The following is a 25,731-nucleotide window of genomic DNA, read 5'->3' on the forward strand; positions in this document are numbered from 1 at the left end:
TCATCTGGCTTTGGGGGCATCAACGGTACCAGAGGGTTTTTTCTTTCTGATAAAAGGTTTTCTGAAGACTTACTGTTTTTCATCATCTTATTCTTGTATTACTTTAATTTTATATATAACTTGTCACCTTCATTTTTTCATTGCTAATAAGATTTCTTCTTAACTCAGTTATGCTTTTGAAACCTTCCCTTACATGTGTGGGCTTATCTCTGGAGGCTTGTGGAATTCTAGACCCATATGTTCAGTTTCACCCATATTTAAACATACACTCGAGGGACCCAAGTCCAGTGATTGAGACTCCGTCTTCCAGTGCATGGAGCACAGGTTCCCTCCCTGGTCAGGAAACTAAGACCCACATGCCTCAGGGTGCAGCTGAAAAATTTTTTTTAAAAAACTAAAAAAAACGTGCCTGGGAACATTCCAGTTGCATTCCTATTAATCCCAAAAGCTTTGAGTGTCCCAAGAGAAATATGCATTTAGTTCTTCAGAAAATAATTATAAACTAAATATGCATCTAGATCTTCAGAAAAGAATTAGAAAGGACCATTGACCAATGTGTTTTTCTTCCTAGCCAGTATCTCAGCTGTCAAAGCTAACCCAAAAAAAGTTTCTGCTATCAGCCCCTCCCATTCTGATTCTCAGAGCTTTTAACATAGAACCTTTCTCTCTGGTCTCCTCCACAAGTAGCATTTTTATCTTACAAACAGTTTTCTGGGAGACACTGAGAACCCAATCAGTAAAACATTTTTATGTTCCATACTCTGTATTTTGGCTTTCAAACTATCTTTGTACAACACTGCCTGTTTATACAGTGGAGATTGCCAAAACTAAACAGAGAAGTGAAAATGATAACAGTTTTTGCATCCTCAGTCACTCACTCGTGTCCAACTTTGCAATCCCACGGACCATAGCCCACCAGGCTCCTCTGTCCATAGTAGGATTTTCCCAGAAAGGATATTGGAGTGGGTTGCCATTTCCTCTTCAGGGGATCTTCCCAACTCAGGGATTGAACCAGAGTCTGCTGCATTGCAGGTGGATTCTTTACCACTGAGCCAACAGGGAAGCTAGGGAACAATCCAGAATTGTTTTTCTGAATTTGAGTTACCTTTTTACTGCTGGAAATGCATAAGCCATGGACCAAAACTGGATGCCACCAGAACTATCTTTATACTGTAATTCATTTTGACTTTCACTGGAAAACATTTTTCTAGAAATTCTAGAGCACTAAATTCATTGAAGTATATGTGAAAACTTCTCTATATAGTACTTTTATCTGAGGGGTTAAAACTCATGTGGGAAATGTTAATAGATTTGGGGAGAAAGATTTATTGTTACATGAGAAACAAAATTAGGTGGCAGTAATATCTCTGATGAGATATACATGAATAATAATGTGTCTTCCCCAAACATTTCCTTCCAGTTCATGCAGGATGCCTCCGACGTGATGCAACTGTTACTGAAGACGCAGACAGACTTCAGTGACATGGAAGATGACGACCCTCAGGTACAGCAGCGCTCACAGTCCCCTCCATCCTGGTTGATAGCACAGGGCTAAATACTGAGAAGAAAAATTGAGCAGTAGGTTTCTTGAGATAATACCAACCCCTGGTTTCAGGGACATTCTTCAGTGGCTTTCCACACTGTGCACACCGTGCGTGCATGCACGTGTTTACTTTTGCACACCGTGTTTTTCCTCAGTCGATTTTCAGGCTGCTACTCCTGTGACTAAAGGTTTTTGGTGCTGCTGATCTCCATTATCCTAGGTGCTCGTGTCTCCTCACTTCCCTCGAGCAGTGTCATCCACAGTCGTGGCTTTGGTGTTCCTCCATAGGGTTGTGACTTCAGTCACTGAACGCAGGGTTTATTTATCCAACCACTTCCAAGACACGTCTGTTTGGATGTCTCCTGGCCCGTTCAGTGCCACGTGACTTCCTTCCCCTTTCGAAAGCAAAAGGAATGTCGCAACCAACAATTTTAGAATGTGTTGTGCTCTTTTCTCTGCCTAGGAACAAACATCCTGTAGCTTAGAAAGAGCCATTCCCACTCAGCCTTTCTAACTCCTGCCCAGATTTCCTGGCCAGTACAAGTCTCAGTGGTGGGTGCTAAGGACCCAGTCGTAATAATGTCGCAAATGTCTGCCCTATTCTTGGTGCTGTTCCCAGTGTCTGCTGCACAATGAGCATTCAATAAATAATTGTTGGATTAAATTTTAACTTTACACAGCCATGCTGTAATTGTTTTCCATACTTAATTTTTTTTTTTCCAAACACGTTTTTTGGTTTTGTTTTTAAAATTAGGAGTAGGGGAGTGTGTTTGCACATGCAGCCACATGAGGTAAACAAGTATATAAATAGATACCGGAGGGTAAAAATCCCTTTGTGGGAAATAGAGATGAAATAAAACCAGAGTTTCTGTAGGTACTTTATAGTGATTAAAGTCTCCGTAAATTGAGTAGTAGAAGAGATATCTTAAATGTGGACGACCCCCTACACAGAAAACTTAAACAAAGAGGAGAAAGGGGTGATTAATATTGACTGAGTGGAGTGTTAGGCTGTAGGCAAAGTTAGATGAAGTCCTGCCTTGGGGAAAATTAGCTGCCAGGGGTTGATAAGTCTAAGTGGATTTTTGTTACATGATTCATGTGCTGTTACGTTCTGCTTCTTGTAAACAGGAAAAAATAAGACATAGCACTGGTCTGTCTCTTGCCTCACCTGTTGTCTGTATCCTCATGTAGAAGTTCTCAGTGACTTTTTATCGTTTCTGAACATTTAAAGTATGTGATCTTTAGCACACTTGTTGCTTGAAGGGTCAAAATAAAATATCATTTTTATGAGAAGGGGAAAGGGGCTTTACACATTTGTGAAATATCAATTTAAATTTAATTTTTAATTGTTTTCCCCCCAGATCTCTTACATGATCTCCGCATGGGCCAGGATGTGCAAAATCCTTGGAAAAGAATTTCAGCAGTACCTACCAGTGGTGATGGGGCCTTTAATGAAGACAGCTTCAATTAAGCCTGAAGTAGCCCTTCTAGATAGTAGGTGTCTTCATGAGGAAGTGACACTTGTAGGATTTCTCTTTGTTGTCATTTTTAACAAAGTTAAAATGAATTTTCTTTGATTCTTTGTTAATAGCTCAAGACATGGAGAACATGAGCGATGATGATGGTTGGGAATTTGTGAACCTTGGAGATCAGCAAAGTTTTGGTATTAAAACTGCAGGGCTGGAAGAAAAGTCAACTGCTTGTCAGATGCTGGTAATTATGTTTTCTGAACTTTATATTACAACTTCTCATGAATGCATGTGTGTGTGTAAATATATTTCATAGGAGTGCTTTTTATAGATACTGAAGAAGTTAGTTTGAAGAGCCAGGAATGTATTCTTTAAGAAATAAGATATATAAACCTTTAGACTCAACATTTCCACTTACAGATTTCGATCCTAAAGAAATAATGTGGATGAAACCTTTCATTACCAGTGCTGTTTTTAATAACAAGAACAAAGTGAATAGCCCAGATACAGTGAATAGCCCAAATGCCTGTTGTTAGAAGATGATCAGGAAGCACTGTGCCTTGGACTATTACAAAACTGTTACAAAGCTAACTGAGGGAAGGATTTCTGCCCATTTTGTGCTTAGTGTATGACAGGGGCTAAGGAATGTTTTTGAATGAACAAAAATGTGTTCATAGTATTAAAAATAAAATTGGTATGATTTCATTGTATTAAAAAAGACCTGGTAGGAGAACCAGGATATTTGCAGTGATTATCTTAACCTGTATGAGCATGTGTTATAGACAGGGAGGGGTAGGTTTTGTTTGGTTTTTAACTGGTTAAGAGATTATGGTAACACAAGTTTGTGAGTCAACTAAACTTGAGTAAAAAAGTTTTCAAGAGATTCAGTTCAGTTTGGTCACTCAGTCGTGTCCAACTCTTTGCGACCCCATGAATCGCAACACGCCAGGCCTCCCTGTCCATCACCAACTCCTGGAGTTCACTCAGACTCACGTCCATCAAGTCAGTGATGCCATCCAGCCATCTCATCCTTTGTTGTCCCCTTTTCCTCCTGCCCCCAATCCCTCCCAGCATCAGAGTCTTTTCCAATGAGTCAACTCTTCGCATGAGGTAGCCAAAGTACTGGAGTTTCAGCTTTAGCATCATTCCTTCCAAAGAAATCCCAGGACTGATCTCCTTCAGAATGGACTGGTTGGATCTCCTTGCAGTCCAAGGAACTCTCAAGAGTCTTCTCTAACACCACAGTTCAAAAGCATCAATTCTTCGGTGCTCAGCTTTCTTCACAGCCCAACTCTCACATCCATACATGACCACTGGAAAAAACATTTTATAATATAAATCTAGTAGTTAAGTAAGCCTAAATAAAAACTAATGGCTTCAATTTTATTTTTCTATTAACAAGGCTTGGTTTTCTAGTTCATTTAAGCATATCTCTTGAACTTACTCTTATCAGTGCCTGGTGTGCTTATTTACTCTATTGTGTTAGACTCTGTGACCACACGGACTGTAGCTCACCAGGCTCCTCTGTCTGTGGAATTCTCCAGGCAAGAATTCTGGAGTGGGCTGCCAGTAGCTCCTCCAGGGGGTCTTCCTTACCCGGAGATTGAGCTGCATCTCGTGCATCTCCTGTATTGCAGGCGTATTGTTTACCACTGAGCCATCATATTTGCCTATAATTTATAAATATTTTGGAATTTTTATAGTATCTTTCAACTTGAGAAAAAGTATAAATGTAACGTCTTTTACATAAACCCAATTATGAAATCTTTTAATGTGGTAAAAGAGAAAATAATTACTTAGGATGGTTTTTTTGTTTGATTGTTGTAATGATTTTTTTTTTAAATTCAAAACAGAAACTCATAGCTGCAGATTTAAAGAAGAGATGTGCCGTGATTACACTTTCATGGTTTTTAAAATAACTTTTTATATTGCCTTAATTAAGTGGTATCTTCTGTTTGAAGTATTTTCAGAGTACGAAAGCTTTTGCTAAATTCTTCCCCACACTAAATAAGAATATGAAGCATTCCACCTTTTGAATGACAATATATTTTACAGTTGTTTCATGGCCCTTTCCCATTTTACAGTTCCCATGAGTTAGATGACTAATTTCCGTGTCCTTGCATACGTACAGCTTTAAAAGTAGTTAGCTCTAGTTGGGGTAGAGCAGTCTGTGGTCCTTAAAGGTTTGCAGTTTGTAGTAAAAAACAAATGTATAACATGGATCTTGATTTCTCTTCCAATACTTTTATTTCAGGTTTGTTATGCTAAGGAGTTAAAAGAAGGCTTTGTGGAGTATACTGAACAGGTTGTCAAACTCATGGTACCTCTTCTAAAATTTTATTTCCACGATGATATCCTGTAATTTTTGAACAGAAAAGATTTCTAGATATACTTAAGTTGTAGAAGTATTAGACTTTGTGCTAGCTAAAGTAAGTGGACATCACCAGTATTCTGTTTGCACTGAAGGTGGTTTCAGATTCTTAGCTTGTGCCTTTGTTTCACTTGTGCCAAAAACCTGAAAAGGAAAATGTCAGCTATCCACTAGTTTGACAGTTCTCTGTGAAGCACTGAAGATTTTTAAGGACTGGGATTTTCTTAGCAAATATCTGTGATGCTGTATTGCCGCTTTCCCCAAATATCTTTTGGTGATGTTAAGAAAGTAAGATTCTTTTCAATAGGTTAGAGACCAGCTTAACTTTCTAGCTTATTTCAAATGTGGATAATACCTCTGGGGAGAAATGTCTCAATAAATCTGCATGTAACAATTGTCCTCTTCGATATAATGCTAGTTATAATAAGTATAAGTATATTTTTACACCTTTTTGCGCGTGTGCGCGCGCGCGCACACACACACACACACACACTTTAAGATGGGTTAAAAAATGACAGCACAGTGGAGTGAGCCACAAACAGATCTGCGGCCCCAGAGCCCCTCGGTTGCGGTTCCTCCCACAGCACCCCACGGTGGCACCCTTCACAGAAGGTGGCTTTTCCCCAGCAGACGTCCTGTGATGCCTGAGGACAGGATAGAATCATTTCTAAGAGGAATTCTCAAGACATTTATTTTAGACATGATATTAGATGGGGGAGGCAACTCTGCAGAGACTGATTCAGGAAGAGATCCTTGGCAGTTTTCTTAGTAAAGTCATTACTTCAGTTGCCTCTGTAAGAAATGGACTACCTGAAGTTTGGGGATAGGTATGTCCTGAGATGCTGTGAGAGTCCTGGCTCTTTCCGCAGTTATTTTTGTGTTGAGGGGTTATATTTGAACCTTTATTCCTGTTACATTTTAGGTGAATGGAAAGACAGGAAGTATGCCTTGGGGCGGGGAGACTTGTGTTTTTATACACAAGTTATATTGAACGCAAACTCTTGGAGAGCACTCTTAGATAAACAGAAGTTGCCTAGCACTCCTGTTAATAACTCACGGAGCATTTCAGCATGTAATTGAGCAAAACAATAGAACAATCTTGAGGATAGTAATCACACTAAATGTCGTCTAAGGTTCATTTGAGTATGTTTTCCTTAACGATAAAACGCGTTCGAGTGGCAGCAGCAGAATCCATGCCTCTTCTCCTGGAGTGTGCGAGAGTTCGTGGTCCTGAGTACCTCACACAGATGTGGCATTTTATGTGTGATGCGCTAATCAAGGCCATTGGCACAGAACCAGATTCAGATGTCCTCTCAGAAATAATGCATTCTTTTGCAAAGGTAAATATTTTTCTCTCCAAAATTAGTGCAAACAGTTTGTGTGTTCATATATTTGTCTTAATAGATGGGGGGATTTTTTTTTTAATGCTGTAACATAATTTGCAACCAAAAATATTCAATATTTTGGTGTTATCACTTTTTTTTCTTATTTTTTAAGAGTAGCTGCTCTTGTATTCTGGTCTTGATTAGTTTCCATCGTCATTTACCTAGTAATCCAACCACCAGTTGACACTTGGGTGTCATCCAAGTCAAGTCTAGTCCCTGTCCTCTTCTCTTTCCCCTAAATCTGTTTTTTACTGTATTTCTTCTTTTTGCTTGAGCCTCACTTAATCTGCTCCAGAAGCCATTCCTTCTTTACCTCACAGTTCAGTCACCTTCCCTCAAGCATTAACTTGCTCTTGAGTCACTCCCCATTTTCCAAGGCTCACAACTCCATAGCTTACTCCACAACTGGGTTTAAAAATTCTTTGTCCCCATTTGCACTCCTCAAGTTCAGATTTTCTGTTACTTTCCCAAAGAATGAATGCTTCCATGCCTTTGCTCATCTCATTCCCTCCATTTGTGGACAAGCATAGCCTTCTCTAGCACCATCTCTGTACAGAGTATGCATGTGATAACTGAGCTTCTTAGGAGCTGGTTGGTCTTTTCCATCTTTGAATTTGCAACACCCAGCATAATTCCTGGCACTTAAGACATGCTCAGGACATGTTTAAAGGAAAAATATTTTTTAAATTATTTTCTTTAAAGTACTGATGTGGTAGCAAATATAATCCAAGTGTATCTACTGTTTAATCTCAGGGTAGGAGTTATCTTCATTTTTCTCAGTGCCTCCATCTGATTCTTAATGGAGTTTAACTTTGACTCCAAAAACACTTAAATCTTATGAGTCGCTTTCTTTCCTCAAACTCATTTTTAGTGCATTGAAGTCATGGGAGATGGATGCCTTAATAATGAACACTTTGAAGAGTTGGGTGGTATACTGAAAGCTAAACTTGAAGAACATTTTAAAAACCAAGAATTGCGGCAAGGTAAGTTTTCCACACCTTTATTTCTGGATGTAATTCTTGACCATTTTTGGCTACCATTTAAAAAGACATTTATTTGGGTGTGTTTTAGTTAAAAGACAAGATGAAGACTATGATGAGCAGGTGGAAGAATCACTACAAGATGAGGTCAGTTACTCTGTGTAGAACTTAACGTATGTGACCATTTGCGTTAATGCTTAATTTTCTGATTCCTCTGGACTTCTCCTAAAAGGTGCTTCTTAGTAATCTTCAGCAGAAGAATCTGATGTGTGTTTCGTTTATTAGTTTAGAGATTAAGTGGATTGAAGTTGGCTGGTTTGTGTTTTGGGTGCTGTGTGTGCACTTCTTTGCAGTGACCTTACATATAAGAGCCCTTTGGAGTTCCCTCGGATCTTCTACACCCTCTCACAACACTCATCTGTGCCTGCTGGTGCTTTCCCCATCTTGAAGATGAGTGAACTCAAACTCAGATGTTAAGTGATTGCCTAGAGCCACACTGTTGACACTCGTGCTTAAGGCCAGGTCTTTCTGTAACACCAGCTCTCTTTCCCCTGGACCACAGAATTGTGCAAATTCCCCTATAAACAATAGGCGTGTGGTTGACATAATTCTTCACGTTGTTACTCAGAACTCCTACCATCAGACCACTTGATGCCATCAGCATATGTCAGCTCTGTATATAGGGTCTGCCGTGTGTGGCATGTGGCCATCTGATAGACCCGTGCTGGCTCGTGGGACTCATCCCTGTCCTCGGCAGGTGCTCACCCTGACACGCACATGGTTCCCAGGGATGAGGTGTTGAAAGTAACTGACCCCACATCTCCCCACCATCCCGCTCCAAAACTAGAGATGTCCTAGAAAACAAAACAGTAAAATCGCTCATTTCAGAACTTTGAAATTTGGGATAGTCTTTCAACCATCTATTTTAAATATATTCCAAGGAAAGTATTTGCAGTAAGTGCAGTACTTGAATACTCCTTCTGTCTTTCTATTGCCAGACAAGACATCACTGGAGTAACCTCAGTCTCTGGACTCCTGCTATACTCTTAAGAAAGTGACAAGAAATTTAATTTTCTGTGTTTCTTAGTTTTTTTATAGTAAACGTTACGAACAGTGAGGACACTTCTTAAATTCATACGTACTTGTTTTAACACATAGTATGCCCACTTGGTTTTTTTTAGGATGATAATGATGTTTATATTTTGACCAAAGTGTCAGACATTTTACACTCAATATTCAGTAGCTACAAGGAGAAAGTGTTACCATGGTTTGAACAGCTGCTTCCGTTAATTGTCAACCTAATTGTGAGTATTACCTCTTTTTAACAATTATTTTAGATAGTTGACCTGAAAATCTATTACAGCATTTGAAAATTTTAACACTTTCAGGTTAAAATGGATCCTAGAAACCATAGTTTTCACCGTACCTCTTTAATTTACTGAGTTTTTTGCATTGCCTTGGATATTTTCTCAATGTATGCTTGGAAGTTTACTAATTAGGTTTTCTATAGTCTAATTAATTTATAATGCAGTCTAAAAATATACAACTGACTTTTTATTATTTCAGATTATCTATACCCTGCTAAATTAATAAATGGAAACAAAACGGTTACAGGTTTTTGTTTTAAAGTAGACCCTAGAAAATTCAGTTTTGATCTATATTATGTACCACCAGCAATCATAGGTTCTGGGTGATAGCATTACATATTCAGTTTTTTAAAATGTATTATAAATTAAAAGCAGTCATTGGATATTTATCCCTTTTTGGCTTTTAATTTTGTGTTTTGTGATACTTAGTAGTACAGTATGTTTTTAAAAATGATTTACGCCCGTGACATCCTGTTGAATCAGAACTATGAAGTTTGCAGCTTTTGCTGTTGCTGTGCTTTTTACATATAGCATTGCCGTTGTCTTTTTGTAAAGTGAATGTTTGTGCGTAGATGCTGCTGTCATTCTTCCTCACACTTGGTAGTTTCAGGTGGTGGAAAATCTAGAGAGTAGTTTGAGGGTTGTTATTCACAAGAACTGATTATTGCAGTGTTTATTTTTCATTACCTGTATCAGGAATATCCCTGTGACATGACAGCCAATAGTGAATGTTTGTTTCTTTACAGTCTTCACTCCAGTATCCAAAGCTTAAAAGAATGTCTCTTTTGTAGTGTCCGCATAGACCGTGGCCAGACAGACAGTGGGGACTGTGCATCTTTGATGATGTCATAGAACACTGTAGTCCAGCCTCATTTAAATATGCAGAATATTTCTTAAGGCCAATGCTCCAATATGTATGTGACAGCAGCCCGGAAGTCAGGCAGGCAGCTGCATATGGCCTGGGAGTCATGGCACAGTATGGTGGCGATAACTACCGTCCTTTCTGCACAGGTACTTCTGTTTATCTGGTTACACGCGTTTCACCCTAGACATCCCTGTTAGCCCTGCCTTGCTCTCTGCCCCGACCCTGAAAACAGTATACACTGCTTCCTTCTCATTTCCTTTTGCAAACACCTTATTACAGCACTTAGACATTTACCATCCTCATTCGCATAGTGATGGGAATGAAGTCTGAGCGGGACCAGCACCTCCTCGCCTCACTCCCAGGGTGCAGTTCATCTGGGGCTTGGAGGGCGTGCTTTTAAGGCATGTCTTGGTCTCTGTGAGTTCGACATAGGAGTAGAGCTTGGAGGCTTTTAAAAGATGTAGTACACTGAGGTGATCAGGAGTGCAAGTCTGGAGGCTGCTGACCTCTTAAGGCCTATGAATTAATGTAGTGTGGCTGGTCCTAAGCACACCGGGCAAAGTCCCTCTCTCCTTGTCATGGTTCTGAAGTCATGAAAACAAAGTGCTCCTTACACTTGAACATTTTCTCACTGTGATTTGTAGCTAGACCAAAAATAATACATTTTTTTGATCATTTGCGTGAAAATGAGCCTTGAACTGACTTCTTTGCAAATGCTTGTTTTAGAAGCACTTCCACTGCTGGTAAGAGTTATTCAGTCTGCTGATGCTAAGACCAAAGAAAACATCAATGCTACTGAGAACTGCATCTCAGCGGTGGGGAAAATGATGAAGTTCAAGCCTGACTGTGTGAACGTTGAGGAAGTCCTCCCACATTGGCTCTCTTGGCTTCCACTGCATGAGGATAAAGAAGAAGCTGTTCAGACTTTCAGTTACCTTTGCGACCTGATTGAGAGGTAGGCAGCGGGACAGGGCAACCTTATTTCCTTCCCCTTCACGCAACTTGGTGCTTCCTGTGCATGCCTTTCAGGCGTTCAGGTCCTAATAATGCTGTGTTTATAAATCAGGTTAAGAAGCCTTATCACAGTTAGGAGTGCCTTATAATCACATCTAATTTTGAGTTATTTGTGGGATTCAGTTCAACAGATGAGGCATTATAGAATAAGATGTTCAAAGAAGATTCTGTTCTGTCTTCCACCCCATTCATTCATTCTTTCATCCATTCAGTTATTAGCTTTACTGAGGCATCATTGGCATATCATCTACTAATAGAAATGAGATGAAAGAACATGGGTTAGTACTGTTATTTGACCCTCTGAAATACTAGTGTTTTTCTTTGACTTAAAAAACCAGTGGTCTAAGGGAAATACACCAGATGGGCACTCAGGGTCTGGCCCTTGACCTCTGGCGTTATTAGTGTTATTTTGTGTCTATGAGTATTGCTAAGAATTAGAACAACCAGGAGGTTACAAAAGCTATCACATCAAAGTTGTGTCCATTGGTAGTCTGGGCTCTGTCACTGTTAACTACTGCTTTTAGTTCATAAATAAATCCAGGGGCTACAACCACTTGTCTCATGGAGTTTGTAGAAATGAGCCAGTGGGTGTATTCCTTCACGCCTAAGTTCTCATTGGTCATGCAAACACTGGAAGTCTCTCACTGAGGACATCATTAAGGAATGCTTCAGAGCCATCGTGGAGACGCGCTAACCTGCTCTTGCCTCTGAAGTGGCCCATTCTCCATCATGCTGCTTAATCTTCTTTCTTGGAAATGACTGCTCTGGAATTTTCCTAATGAAAAAGATGAAACTAGTCAGATTCACTGTTAGGCTTCTTTCCATTAAACTCAACTGGAACTTATTTCCCAGTTTACTTTTGAAGTGCCCGTACGTCTTTTTGAACTTCAAAGTTATTTTAGAAACCATTCTGTAGTATCTAAATAAAATTTATGTTAAGGAACTGTTCTTATATGTATGGTTTACTTGGGAAGAAGCTGCAAAGCTAATCAGGTTTCCTCCTACTGGATTTAAAAGGCAGTTGATTTTAGTGCATAATCATTGTGTAAGGAGGGACCTAATAACAGAATTTGGTATTGAGGGAAGGGTATGGGAGAGTATATGAGTGCTTGAGTGATTTTCTATCACAATTTTCATTTATAATTGTTTTCTTCTCTTATTTCAGTAATCACCCAATTGTTCTTGGCCCAAACAATACCAATCTGCCCAAAATATTCAGTATAATCGCAGATGGAGAAATGCACGAGGCAATTAAACATGACGATCCTTGTGCCAAACGTCTGGCCAATGTAGTTCGCCAAGTACAGGTAAGCTGCTTTAGCTAAACTGGGAGAGAAGAACTAAAATGGTTTAGGGGGTTTTTTGTTTAGTTTTGTTTTTCTGTATATTTTCGATTAGAGGAAGAGAATAGAAATTCAACAAGCTAAGGAAATTTCACTTTTATATTATCTTGTCATCAAGCCTCAAATATATTTTACTTAATATAATCTACCCATATATTCTCATTATCTATTAAAACTGAAACCTTTGTCTTAAATCTGAGATTAGCACATACTCATTATGTTAGTTTTCTATATATATGTGAAAACAGAAAGACGAGATGTTAATCGTAGTAACTGTCGGCTACCAACGTTGTATAATCGTTTTCCTCCCTAAGTGGATGTGTATAGATAACTTGAACAGGGCATCAAAAGTGTAGCTTTATCAATGTAAAAATGAGAAAGCTTACTGTGAGTGAAACAAACTTCATAGGGATGAAAGGATGTCTTGCTTCTGCAGTGATGCTCATCACGCTCATCTATTGGAAAGAAGGTATTTTGGCATCCCAGTCTGCCTAATGGTGGTCATGAGAGTACTGCCCAGTGATCGTTTTGCCAAATCTAAATATGTAACGTTGTTCTTTCCTAGACTTCCGGAGGACTGTGGACTGAATGCATAGCGCAGCTCAGTCCCGAACAGCAGGCAGCCATACAGGAGCTCCTGAACTCTGCCTGAAGGGCCTTACTACCACCACCAGAAAACTAACTCCAAATAAACGTTTACCCTTTTGTTTAGGTTTCTTTGTTTTGTTTTTGAGCAAAAGAGAACGGTAGAGTTGTGTGTAGGCCATTCTTCTGCAAAGCCACAACAGCAGAACGAGGAGCCCTGGGTTTCAGGATGGTGTGTAAGTGGGTGTCCCCCACCCGACTACTGAGGAAGTCCTGTGAGCCCTGCAGTAACACTGAAGAGTATTTTTCTATTGGTGTAACCCACCCATGTGAAGGCGAAAGGGAAATAAAATTAATTTTCCTCACTAGATGTAAGGAAACTTAAGACAAAACAGCTTTAATTAAGATCTGTTCCTCAGCATAGATGTGTGTGAAAACAAGTTGCTATACACCTAGTGTTCATTCTGTTAATTGGAGTGTGAGTCTTTTTGTGGGGTAGAAAGAAGCCTTCTACCCAGCAAGCTCATAGATCCAAACATTGAAGAAAAGCTGAAGACAAAAACAACAAGCATGAAAATGTTACTTTACGTCACTTTTGGTCCTTTTCCCTGAAAGGCTTATGCCGTGACTCAGTTTGGAGATGTAACTTTACGTCACTTCCGGCCCTTTTCCCTGAAAGGCTTGTGCAGTGACTCAGTTTGGAGAGCTTTTCGGCTTCCAGCCCTTGAATGTGAAGTATCGTTGGCATGTCTGGCAGTGGTCTCGTTCACTCCTCAATAAACAGCGTTGAAATACGAAAGGAGTTTGTGTAAAAATTCAGTACTGTCTGGCTTTGATTCATTTAATGTTTTTAATGTAAGAGTAATATTTTTTAAACTGCTAACAATGGCTCTGAATTTTGTTTCCCCCTGATATTTTCCTCGTGCAATTCAAAGTTAGAAGCATCTAGTTTTTACCATCTTCCACTTTAATTTAAGCTAAGTTATGATACACCTACGCCATTCACAATTGATGTGCAAACTTCAGTCGTTTAAAGCTAGCATTGTTCTTGTTAGAAGAAAAGAATTTGGCTTAGTATTTTTATTGCAAATTGTAATTGCTATGGAGCCACACACAACTTTTAAACTTTTAATTTTATGATAAGTATTATGGCTAAAATTATTTACTGATAAATTCAGTAAAATGTGTGAATGTTTTTTTCTTTATGTATTAACCTCATAGCAGTAAATGACTTGCTGTTGTTTCTTTAAGGAATTTTTCTAAGAGGTCTTACTAGATTTCTGTTGAAACTCAAGTGTTAACAATTTTATAGTTTGTACTGAATTTAACCGTGATACAAAAATGAATTTTATGCCTAGATCAGAATTTAAAATTAAAGGTTTTTTTCTTTAAATGATTTGCATTACTTTATTAAAAGTAAATCTGAAATGAAGTAGAAAGTAAAATAAATTATATAAAGATGGATTGGTTGGGAGCAAATACCCTTCATGTGTATTTTGTTTCCAGCCCAGAAGCTTTGGTATCTGGCAGGACAAACACCATGTTGAATGACTTCTCAAGAAGATGATTGCTTTCAGTGGTACCTGTTTGACTCTCTTAATATGATGGGAGGGGATATTTGAAGCTGCCTAATAGCCTGTCTTCCTGTTGGAGTAAAATGTGGTAGGACAACCCCTCAGTCCTTTCTTAAACAGAATGCTGTTTGGAAAGCTAATTTGTGTAGCGATAGCAATCAACTGGAGCAATTTAGATTTGCTTTTTTTTTTTTTGACATTACTATACTTAAAACATGTTAAAAATGTGGTGTGTGCTCACCTAAGTTGAGATGGAATATGGTCAGAAGATGGCTGCATTTTTTTTGGAGAGTCTAGTGTTTGTGGAGGGCTATACTGAGCACTTACTTCAACGTTTTTAGAAAAAGTCAGAAGACATACTCGTCACAGGGGTCTAAGGTCCCTGAAAGACGTAGTTGGGTACAGATCAATCAATTGCAGGTTGACTGCATCCTTCTGCATAGAAATAGAATAAATAATTGGAGTTGAACCAAATTAATCAGAGAAGTTTGGTTTTAAAGACAGTGTGACATGATCCTGAAATCCAGGGCTTGTAACTAATTGTGACACACAATTCTTTGAAATTACCTGGGGAAACCTTCTTAACACCTCTACAAGATTTTGCCTCTACAAGGTGAAAATTCATGTTTTTTTTTCTTTTTGTACCAAGTTTAGTGGCCTTGCATGACAGCCAAGAATGGTATATTTACGAATTTGAGCTATTTCTAGAGGAAAAAAATGTGTGTGGCCCTTAACCTTTTCTGGGTCTTTTGTAACACAGAGGGTTAAGCTACGTGCATAAGTGTCAGAAATTTTTAGCATAACTCATTTGGAATATTTTCTTAATGCTGTAAATCTGAAGAAAAGCAAAATTGTCTTAAAGCTCATATGTTTCTGTAATGAGAGTCAACTTGATCGTAACTCTGTAGTTGTCATTTGACTAACAAAACCATCAGCAAATACATAAGCAAATAAACATCCGTGATGCACCTGGTCTCCTGATAAGGGGCAGTGCATACTGGCAGTGCCTTAAGCGTTGTATCCTCGTGATCTCATGTTGAGGGACGGCCTGTCTGGAGGGCTAAAGAGCTAAGCCAAACGGCTCACTTAGTAATTAGTGCACCTTCATTCTGCCTACAAGTATTGCATCAAACCATCTGGCTCTCGGCTTGTTCAGTAGAAATCTCTCTGTTCTTCCTAACCCCCTACCTCAAAAAAGTCATAGCCAAAACCTTCTTTCATTTCCTCAGCCCTGAAGGTATGAAGCTTTAGAAGGAAGTGAATTACTGCAAGGAGTGGGGTTGGATTTTTACTTCCAACACTTGAACTTCTGACCAGATAGGGTGTTAGAACCATCCTGGACTGACTGACTCCCCCCCCCCCCCCCCCTCCAATTTTCCCTCACACAATCTGTAATCCTGACAGCCGGCTGCTGGACAATATTTGGTCATGTTTTTTCTGTGTATGTTGTATGTTTGAGTGGATGAATACAAACTCTGAAGATAAACTGTAGCTCAGTTACTCATTTCTAAGAAATCCCAAAGCAGTGTGATCTTAGTTTTTGTGTAAAATACCACAAAAATTATTTACAAAAAAAAATTCCAGTTAGAGTAGCAGAATATTGTTGTGAAATGTTTAGACAATACTTAACGGGTGTGCCAGTAGACTACAGAAACAAGATGGGCCATCGTACCTGACAGCTGATTAAAACCTTTGGGTTCCAGAATCTCAGGGTACACGGTACATGCGCTGAGACTCCAGACAGGCTAATAACTTCAGTATGTTGCCTTCTCTTTAAAACGGGAATAAAATAGTACCCACCTTATAGAAAACTGAATTGAGTTTAGAAGTCAGGCTTGGTATTAGCTGTCATTATTTACATTTTCATTTTTTCAAAATCAAGTATTCTTTTTTGCAAATTCCTTGAAGAGCCTCAGCATTGTGAGGCAGTTGTGAAAAGGATCAACATCTTTGCAGAGTCAGCGGAGTGGTACCAGGAGTGTGTCTGGCTGATGGAAATGGGATTTTACTTGCTCAGCACCAAGTGGCTGGTGTTTGGAGATGTGTGTGTGTGGCACAACCCCTAAAGCCACCCATTACCGTGTCTGCACTGCAACCTCAAAACGAAGAGCTTGCCCTTGATTAGGGAACACACTTGAAGCCTTAGGTGGTTCTCTCCACCAGACCAGGGACTCTTGCCCTTCCGGTGACTGCCGCCCCTGCAGGAGGAGGTCTCCATGGTGGCCATCCAGAGGTGGGCGGCCTGACCCCACTGTCACCAGTCGACCCTTGGGAAGCTCTTCCGCCTTTCTGTGCCTCAGTGCTCACTTGGAAGCTGTCCATCTGGGGATTCCAACAAACTGCACCAGACACTGAAGTCTGGCCTCTGCTGGTCACTGAAAAGCCTTCCCTGAGCGGAAGCGGTCTCTCCAGGTCTCTCCACGTCTCTCCACCACAGGCTGTGTGGCAGATGGCCCATGTGGGATCCCTCTTTTAGGGCAACCAATGGCTGCTGCTTTCCACTCTCTTGCACACACTCCTGGATTTCCTCTAACCCCTCTCCCCTTGGGGGCTTCCCCGGTGGCTCGGACGGTAAAGAATCTGCCCACAGTGTGGGAGGCCCGGGTTCAATCCCTGGTTTGGGAAGATCCCCTGGAGAAGGAAGTGGCAAACCCATTCCAGGATTCTTGCCTGGAGGATTCCATGGACGGAGGAGCCTGGCAGGCTAGAGTCCATGGGCTGGCAGACAGTCGGACAGAACTAAACAGCTAACGCTTGAACTACTTTCACTGCTCTCCCCTTGGAGGAAAATTATAAACAGCCATTGAAATGAAGTAGATCCCCCTGTGATCAGGAAATAGTGAAAGAATGTTTATAGGGTTACGACCCTGTTGCATCTTCTTACTAAAAAACACACATTGAAAGTTCATTATTAAAAGGCCAGAAAAGATAGTTCTACTTTTGGAAAAACAGCCCATCAGTGTTGCCATGTTTGTGAACTGGGTCATATGGGGAATGGTTACCACTACTATGAATGATCAATAAGCCATAAGGCAGATAAGCTCTTCTTATGGCTGCTGTCTCAAGACGAATCACCAATTCGGAGACATTATAATGCATTGAAATAACCGCGTCTTAAAAGAGCAGTTAGTGAAGGTGCATCAGTGGAATGGAGGTTGTGCTTGAGGACACTTTTTAGTGTCAGAAAAGGGATTGCTACTCCTTCCAAAGTTAGAAACCTCAAGGGTCCGGTCAGCAGAAGCAGAGTGAGGGGCACCTCCCTGGCCCTCAGACCTGCCATTCACCCTTTGGCAACTTGCTTTACCCACACAGCCTGCCCACCTCCAACACAGCAGCCAATTCCTGGAAGTCACTCCCGAAGGCCTGCAAAACGGCTCAGCCAGCCAGGCCCGAGCCCATCCCCACATCTGACTGGTCATCATCCCTTTCCATCCCAACTCTTCCCACCTGAGAAGTGAGCCCTAGACCCACACGCCTCCTGCCTGAAAACCACTGTTTCCACCTGAAGGTAGGGTCTTTCCCTCTGCCCGCTCCTGCTTTCTTACACAGTATACAGAGAGCATTTGCATCCGGATGGCTCAAAGGTCAAGACGGGATGTTTGCAGTGAACCAGGTCGAGGTAAGGAGCAAATGCTCTCCCCATGAAAGTGAAAGTGCTCAGTAACACTTTCATATGGAAAGCATTTGCTTCTTACCTGGACGGTTTATTGCAAACATCCCATCTTGACTTTTGAGCTATTTGGATGTTGTTTAGTTGCTAAATCTTGTCCACCTCTGGCAACCCCATGGACTGTAGCCTGCCAGGCTCCTCTGTCCATGGGATTTCCCAGGCAAGAATACCGGAGTGGGTGGCCATGCCCTCCTCCAGAGGATCTTCCCAACCCAGGGATCAAACCTGTGTCTGCTGCTCGGCAGGCATATTCTTTACCTCTGAGCCACCAGGGAAGCCCATGCTGCTGCTGCTGGGGCTGCTAAGTTGCTTCAGTCGTGTCCGACTCTGTGCAACCCCATAGACGGCAGCCCACCAGGCTCTCCCATCCCTGGGATTCTCCAGGCAAGAACACTGGAGTGGGTTGCCATTTCCTTCTCCAATGCATGAAAGTGAAAAGTGAAAGTGAAGTCGCTTAGTCGTGTCCGACTCTTAGCGACCCCATGGACTCTGGCCCGCCAGGCTCCTCCGTCCATGGGATTTTCCAGGCAAGAGTACTGGAGTGGGGTGCCATTGCCTTCTCCGAGGGAAGCCCATAGATTACCTTATTTCCAAATAGTTTCTTCTGGGTGCTCCAAAGGCTTCCTCTGGTGTGTGGTGGAAGGTGGTGGTGAGGATTGGACAGAATCCTGTAACCACAGTGTAGCATGCCTGGGGAACTCCAGTAGTGGCTGTTACTTGACAGCTGCATCCAGGCCTCGGGGGCCAGTCCCCAGTCAGGCAGACATTCCAGATACCAACAGAAGTTGAGAGTCTGTTAGCGATCGGAGCTTCCTGCTTCTGAACACTTTGCTGGAAATATTATGAAAAAAGCACTGACATATTTTCTCAATTCAGGTGGTAGGAGCAAATGGATAAGCAAGGGATGCTCTCTGCCTTTAGTTCTCATACGTCACAAAAATATGTGGGTATTTTGAGAAAGGGGCCCAAATTCTCAAGAGTCTTAATTTCCTTTTTTTAATCACTTAAATTGTACAAAAAGGGCCACCTGCACCTGGTTCAAAATTTAAGGTTTATAAAACATTATTCGGTGAAAAGTCTCTTCCCACACTTTCTCCTTGGCCACCTCCACCTAGTTCTACTCACAAGGAGAACTTGGTCCCTCCAGAACATTTTTGCTTGATGCAATTCATAACCACCTTCTGGAAGGAAATTAGCATCCCTGATGAAAATGCAGACATGTCTTTCTGTGGATATGAATCTCAGGTTAAGAACTACTCTGAGAAACTGCCCACCCTCCTAGGTAACCTAGCCTGAGTTCTTTAAAACATTTGGTTATCCTCTCCGCCGCCCCCGCCCCCGCCATTAAGTCAATAGTGATTATCTACCCTATTGTCTTCTTATTTTCTTTTGGCCTCTAAATACCTCTGCTATGAAAGAAATTTTTTAAATTGGCCAACTCAAGGTCTGTGCCCTTGCAATACATGTATAATAAAGTTCCCACATAACTAAATTATCCAAAAATTATTTTTTTTAAAACATTCTCAGAAGGAAAAATTGTCTATTTTAATGTATCCTTCCAGGGTGATAAACATTCAAATGCATTTTTGGAATAAAATTACCATCACTTTGGTTAGGAATTAATTCTCAGTATTGAACTTTGTTAAAGATGGAGGTTAAATGTCTCTTGTAGTATGTGCAGTGCTGGTTACCATCAAAATTTTAAAACTAGCTCATTATATGGATTTAGAACCTCATTTCATCTTAAACTAAGTGACATCTGGCCAAAATCCTTTTATACTAAATCAGCATAAAAAGTTCCACTCTCTTTAGGGAGCATATTTTCAAGAATGCATTTTCCTAAATTAATTGTCTCATCATTTATTTCATTTCATCTTTTTTAAATTTAATAACACTTCTGTTTTTAATGTGTGTATTTTGTGGTTGCATGCTATTTTAATAGCAAATGATATCAGTCTGTGTTTCATTCATAGTAGTAATTTAAAATTTTCCTTTAAAAAGTCACTGAGTGGATTTTTAAAATTATAATGTAAACAGAGGCACAATTGCTTTGAAGTATGGCAAGTACATGGACAGTATTCATGAGTGAAGTTCAGGAAACACTTTTTCTTGGATGAGGTTTGCAACACAATTGTATAGGTCCAAGAAGCTTTGTTCTGCTTGATTTGAAGAAATACAGTGTGGTAATTATTCTGTCACATTAGATGAACAAAAGCCAGCAAGAAGAATATGGCTCAGCCAGTGAGACACTTGGAAGTATGAATCAGAGGAAAACAGGAGAATTGCATAGGTTGGTTGGGGTTGGGGGGGGGGGGCAGGTTACTTTTCCTTTTGAAATAATTTTCAAAGACAAAAACTCCCAGGTATCTTTTATGCATATTTTAAAATACTGTGACATTTTCTGACTCCCCTGAGAGTGACAAAGACTCTCCTTAACCCAAGTTCTAATCAGACTCCTCTCAGCTGTTTCCCTCACCTTGCTGTTGTTCAGCTGCCCAGTAGTGTCTGCCTCTTTGTGACCCCATGGACTTCAGCACACCAGGCTTCCCTGTCCTTCACCATCTCCTGGAGCTTGCTCAAACTCATGTCTGTTGAGTCGGTGATGCTATCCAACCATCTCATCCTCTGTTGTCCCTTTCTCCTCCCACCTTCAATCTTTCCCAGCATCAGGGTCTTTTCTAATGAGTCAGTCCTTCAAATCAGGTGGCCAAAGTATTTGAGCTTCAGCTTCAGCATCAATCCTTCCAATGAATATTCAGGACTGATTTCCTTTAGGATGGACTGGTTGGATCTCCTTGCAGTCCAAGGGACTCTCAAGAGTCTTTTCCAACACCACAGTTTAAAAGCATCAATTCTTTTGATGGAGAATATAAAGACCTTTGACTATAAAGACCTTTGTTGGCAAAGTAATGTCTCTGCTTTTAATATGCTGTCTAGGTTGGTCATAGCTTTTCTTCCAAGGAGCAAGCATCTAATTTCATGGCTGTAGTCACCATCTGCAGTGATTTTGGAGCCCAAGAAAATAAAGTCTCTCACTTTTTCCATTGTTTTCCTATTTATTTGCCATGAAATGATGGTACCAGATGTCATGATCTCAGTTTTTTGACTGTTGAGTTTTAAGCTAACTTTTTCACTCTCCTCTTTCACTTTCATCAAGAGGCTTAGTTCCTCTTCACTTTCTGCCATAACGGTGGTGTCATCTGCATATCTGAGGTTATTGATATTTCTCCCGACAGTCTTGATTTCCAGCTTGTGCTTCATCCAGCCCAGCATTTCGCATGATGTACTCTGCATATAAGTTAAGTAAGCAGGGTGACAATATACAGCCTTGACGTACTTCTTTTCCAATTTGGAACCAGTCTATTGTTCCATGTCCAGTTCTAACTGTTGCTTCTTGACCTGCATACAGATTTCTCAGGAAGCAGGTAAGGTGGTTCCTTCACCTAGGGCTTGACTTTTCAGACTGCCGTGTTTGTCTCTGCATTATCCAGTCTTAGCAAGAATCCTGCCAAGTCCGTTTAGCCACCCTCTAAACAGCCACATACAGTATTAGCCTTTCTCTGTCTGACTTAGTTCACTAAGCATAATACTCTCTAGCTCCATCCATCTGCAAATGGCAGAATTTCATTCTCTTTTTTTTATGGCTTTGCAATATTTCAGTTTCTATGTGTGCTACATCTTTATTCATCCATCTGTTGATGTACACTTGGGTTGCTTCCATATCTTGTCTATTGTAAATAATGCTACTGTGAACACTGGGTACACCTATCTTTTCAAATTAGTGGTTTCATTTTCATTGGATGTAAATCCAGGAGTGGGGTTGCTGGATCATATGGTAATTCTGTTGTTAATGTATTGAAGACCCTCCGTGCTGTTCTGCACAGTGGCTGCACTGATTGACATCCCCACCAACGCTGTGCGAGGGTTTCCTTTTCTCCAACATTTAAGCATGGACTTCATAGTCAGACCAGGCTAGATTTGAAAGGCGCTCAGTCACGTCTCACTCTTTGCGACCCCATGGACTATACAGTCCATGGAATTCTCTAGGCCAGAATGCTGAAGTGGGTAGCCTTTCCCTTCTCCAGGGGATCTTCCCAACCCAGGGATCAAACCCAGGTCTCCCTCATTGCAGGCAGATTCTTTACCAGCTGAGCCACAAGGGAAGCCCAAGAATACTGGAGTGGATAGCCTATCCCTTCTCCAGCAGATTTTCCCGACCCAGGAATCAAACCAGGGTCTCCTGCATTGCAGGTGGATTCTTTACCAACTGAGCTATCAGGGAAGCCCCATTTGAATTGCAGGTATCCTCTTTATTAGTTGTGTGGTTTGGAAAATGCATTTGGCATCATAACCTCTCTACCTCAATTTGCTCATTGTGAAACAGGGAAATACCTGCTCTGCTGGGTCTCTGAGAACTCAGTGAGGTCAGGCGTGCAGACGTTCTGATGAAGGTTGGGCGCCCCCCATCCCTCCCACAGACACATTATGCCTGTGGAACCTGAAGGGGACCTGTTCACAGCAGTTTACAAATAACTTAAAACACCTTTTCGAAATTTGACCTTTCACAATGTCTAGTAAATTCTTTTATTGGCGAACAAAAATTGAGTTGATAGGTTGATGATGGACAATAAAATAATCAAAATTGAATTTATTCTGACAAATGAATCCTGTGGGTATCTTTTAAATTTTATTTGTTTATTTATCTGTCTTTTGGGTGTGTTGGGTCTTCACTACTCGGGCAAGCTTTTCTCTAGTTTCAGCGAGCAGGGCACAAGGGCTTAAAGGCGTGTGGGATCCTCCAGAACCAGGATCGAACCTGTGTCTACTGCACTGGCAGGCAGATTCTTTACCACTGAGCCTCCAGGGAAGTCCCTGTGGATATCTTAGAGTCTAAAAACATTTGAAAAAAAGGTTTTGCTGGGTACTCCTTGGTGGTCCAGTGGTAAAGACTCTGTGTTTTCACTGCAGAGGGCGTAGATTCAGACCCTGGTTGGGGAACTATGATGTTGCAAGCTGCATGGTTTGACCACCCCAAAAAAGAAACTCTTTGGGTTCTTTGTTTTTTTCTCTTTTACCTTAAAATGTACACAAAATATATTTGAAAGATACATCATCCTTGAATTTTGCTCAATGGAAAGTAAACAGTCACCCCATGAAATAAATGTCTGGAAGATAAGATTACTGGTTTTTGTTTGTCTGTTCGTTCTTGTCTGTTTTTGGCTGTGCTGGGTCTTCACTGCGGTGCGGGCTTCTCGTTGCGGGGGCTTCTCTTGTCGTGGAGCACGTGCTCTAGGCGTGTGGGCATCAGGAGTTGTGACTCCTGGGCTCTCAAGCTCAGGTTCAGTAGTTGTGGAGCACGGGCTTAGCTGCTCCGAGGCGTGTGGGATTTTCCCAGAGCAGGGATCGAACCCATGTCCCCTGCACTGGCAGGCGGACTCTTCACCCTTCAGGGAAACCCCAAGATGACTGTTTTTAAATAACTGATGCTGTCAATAGTTTGCACGGTGAGCAGCGTATGTATGGTTTTTATATTCTATTTGGGATAGGATTGGGGGTTATTTAAGATTTGTCTCCCTGGAGAAAAAAATGTGAGAACCTTGAGGGGGCAGCAGAGGAGCGTCACTGCTTTAAAGAGTTAGCGAACAATGACTTTTTGTGTTTCATCCTTTTGGAGAAAAAAAAAAGGCTGGCCTGTATGGAAGCTGATTCTGAGGAATATACCGATTATATTAGAGACACTGCAACATTGAGGCCTTCTCTTCGGTCAGGTGGATAATGTGGCTGCCATCTCCTGTCACAGGTCAGGGTTACATTTTTCTCCTTCTGTGTTCAGTTTTCAAAGCATAAATGGGCAAGAAATGCAGATTATTGTGAATTAGAGCCCTTGGGGCAGAAAAGATAGCAAATGATTCTCAAGTGGAAAGATTCTCTCCTGGCTTAATTACTAGTGTGTTTCTATTATCGTTTCTGACCCTCCTTCATTGTTCAGACAAATAATTCAATTAACAACATAAACTTGGTAAGGTTTAAGTCTTGAGCTATTATTTTGAAAATTTTCCATGGTGGAGGACTTAAAACTTTCTGTACTTTCAGTGCCTGATAAATGCCAACCAGTTATTTGATCTTCAATAAACATATGGTGGAGAATTAATTGCTATTTGATATCTAGGGTTGTTTTTTACAGCAATATTTAGAACCCAGCTTCTAGGCATTCCCTTCAGAATTAGAGCCTAGTACAATATGGTGAAGCAAATGAGCTAGAAAGAATTTGAAGAAACCACAAGCATTTCATGATCAAATGAATAACAACAGAATTAAGGGACTCATTGAAGATAAATATTTTTAAATGTGAAAAATAAAATCTATCACCCTAAAATACAGGTGAAGCTAGCTCTGTGTTCTTAACACATTTCTGAAAAGGAATATATACACAATATGGTGAATACTTTTTACATTGTTATACATTTGGCATATGTCTATGGATAAAACAATAGCCTTTGTATATGATAAAAACATAATTTTGACAGAATTGAATTTCTTAAGTATGTCTTTTATTGTTAGTGGTCATAATATGAATACATTTATTTTTTTTTAATATGAATACATTTAATTCTCCCACACTTAACAGGCAACATGAACACTCAGTATATTAATTTTTGTGTATAATCAAGTTTGTGAATATTAAAATATGATTTGGTTAATGATTGTAACCATCTTTCCATGGGCTCAGTTGCCATCCCTAATTTCTATTTGATGAAATATTTATTCATATCTTTTGCCCATTTCACAATTAGATTGCTAGTCTGTGTTTTTTAGTTTTGTTTTTTTACTGTCAAGTTATGAGAATTCATTGTACGTTACAGATATAAGGTCTTTGTCAGGTATGCAATTTGCTAATTTTTTTTTCCCATTTGGTAGCTTATCTTTTCGGAGTCTTTTGTAGCACAAAATAGGGCAGGGTCTGTATGCTCAAAATCACATGTTGATTAAATAATCCAAAGAAGACCTGGATAAATGTAGAGATATATTGTACTCTTGGTTGGAAGACTCAATATGGTAAAGATGTCCATTTTTCCCCAAATTGATGAATAGAATCAATACGTGCATGCATGCATACATGCTAAGTTACTTCAGTTGCGTTCTGACTCTTTCCAACCCCACTGACTATAGCTCGCCAGGTTCCTATGTCCTTGGAGATTCTCCAGGCAAGAATACTAGAGTGGGTTGCCATGCTCAACTTCAGGGGATTGTCCCAAACCAGGGATCAAACCTAGGTCTCCCACACTGCAGGCAGATTCTTTACCAGCTGAGCTACCAGAGAAGCCCCTACTACTGGTAGGTATACCTCTAACATTTTTTTTTTTACATGACTACTTACTGTCCTCCTGAAAGGACAAACAGAAACAGAAAGACTCCCATTTAAACTACAATATTCACTATGTGTCCTTATTTAATTCTCCCACCTTGGTTCCTCAAAAGTCCTCTAATTCTGTCCTCCACCTGCGAAGAAAGCATAGAAAACCCAAGATTATTGAACCATGTTCTTTTAAATTGGTTTCCCAATC

The 25,731-nt window shown here is 40.5% G+C and overlaps 1 protein-coding gene across 1 annotated transcript in view; it reads left to right on the plus strand.

Moving 5' to 3' along the window:
- The window catches only part of IPO5 (importin 5), a 41,310-nt gene extending 27,589 nt beyond the window's left edge, over window positions 1–13,721 (plus strand). Inside the window, exons 15-26 of the mRNA XM_052649929.1 lie at window positions 1,421–1,504; window positions 2,905–3,037; window positions 3,135–3,256; window positions 5,267–5,363; window positions 6,551–6,723; window positions 7,640–7,751; window positions 7,840–7,895; window positions 8,930–9,052; window positions 9,907–10,126; window positions 10,707–10,935; window positions 12,160–12,301; window positions 12,903–13,721. Of these exons, the coding sequence (XP_052505889.1) occupies window positions 1,421–1,504; window positions 2,905–3,037; window positions 3,135–3,256; window positions 5,267–5,363; window positions 6,551–6,723; window positions 7,640–7,751; window positions 7,840–7,895; window positions 8,930–9,052; window positions 9,907–10,126; window positions 10,707–10,935; window positions 12,160–12,301; window positions 12,903–12,989 (1,578 nt within the window). The 3' untranslated portion in view covers window positions 12,990–13,721. The remainder of the gene's footprint in view (window positions 1–1,420; window positions 1,505–2,904; window positions 3,038–3,134; window positions 3,257–5,266; window positions 5,364–6,550; window positions 6,724–7,639; window positions 7,752–7,839; window positions 7,896–8,929; window positions 9,053–9,906; window positions 10,127–10,706; window positions 10,936–12,159; window positions 12,302–12,902) is intronic.
- The last annotated feature ends 12,010 nt before the right edge of the window (window positions 13,722–25,731 follow it).

Source organism: Budorcas taxicolor, chromosome 12 (assembly GCF_023091745.1).
Source record: "Budorcas taxicolor isolate Tak-1 chromosome 12, Takin1.1, whole genome shotgun sequence".
Classification (NCBI taxonomy): Eukaryota; Metazoa; Chordata; class Mammalia; order Artiodactyla; family Bovidae; genus Budorcas; species Budorcas taxicolor.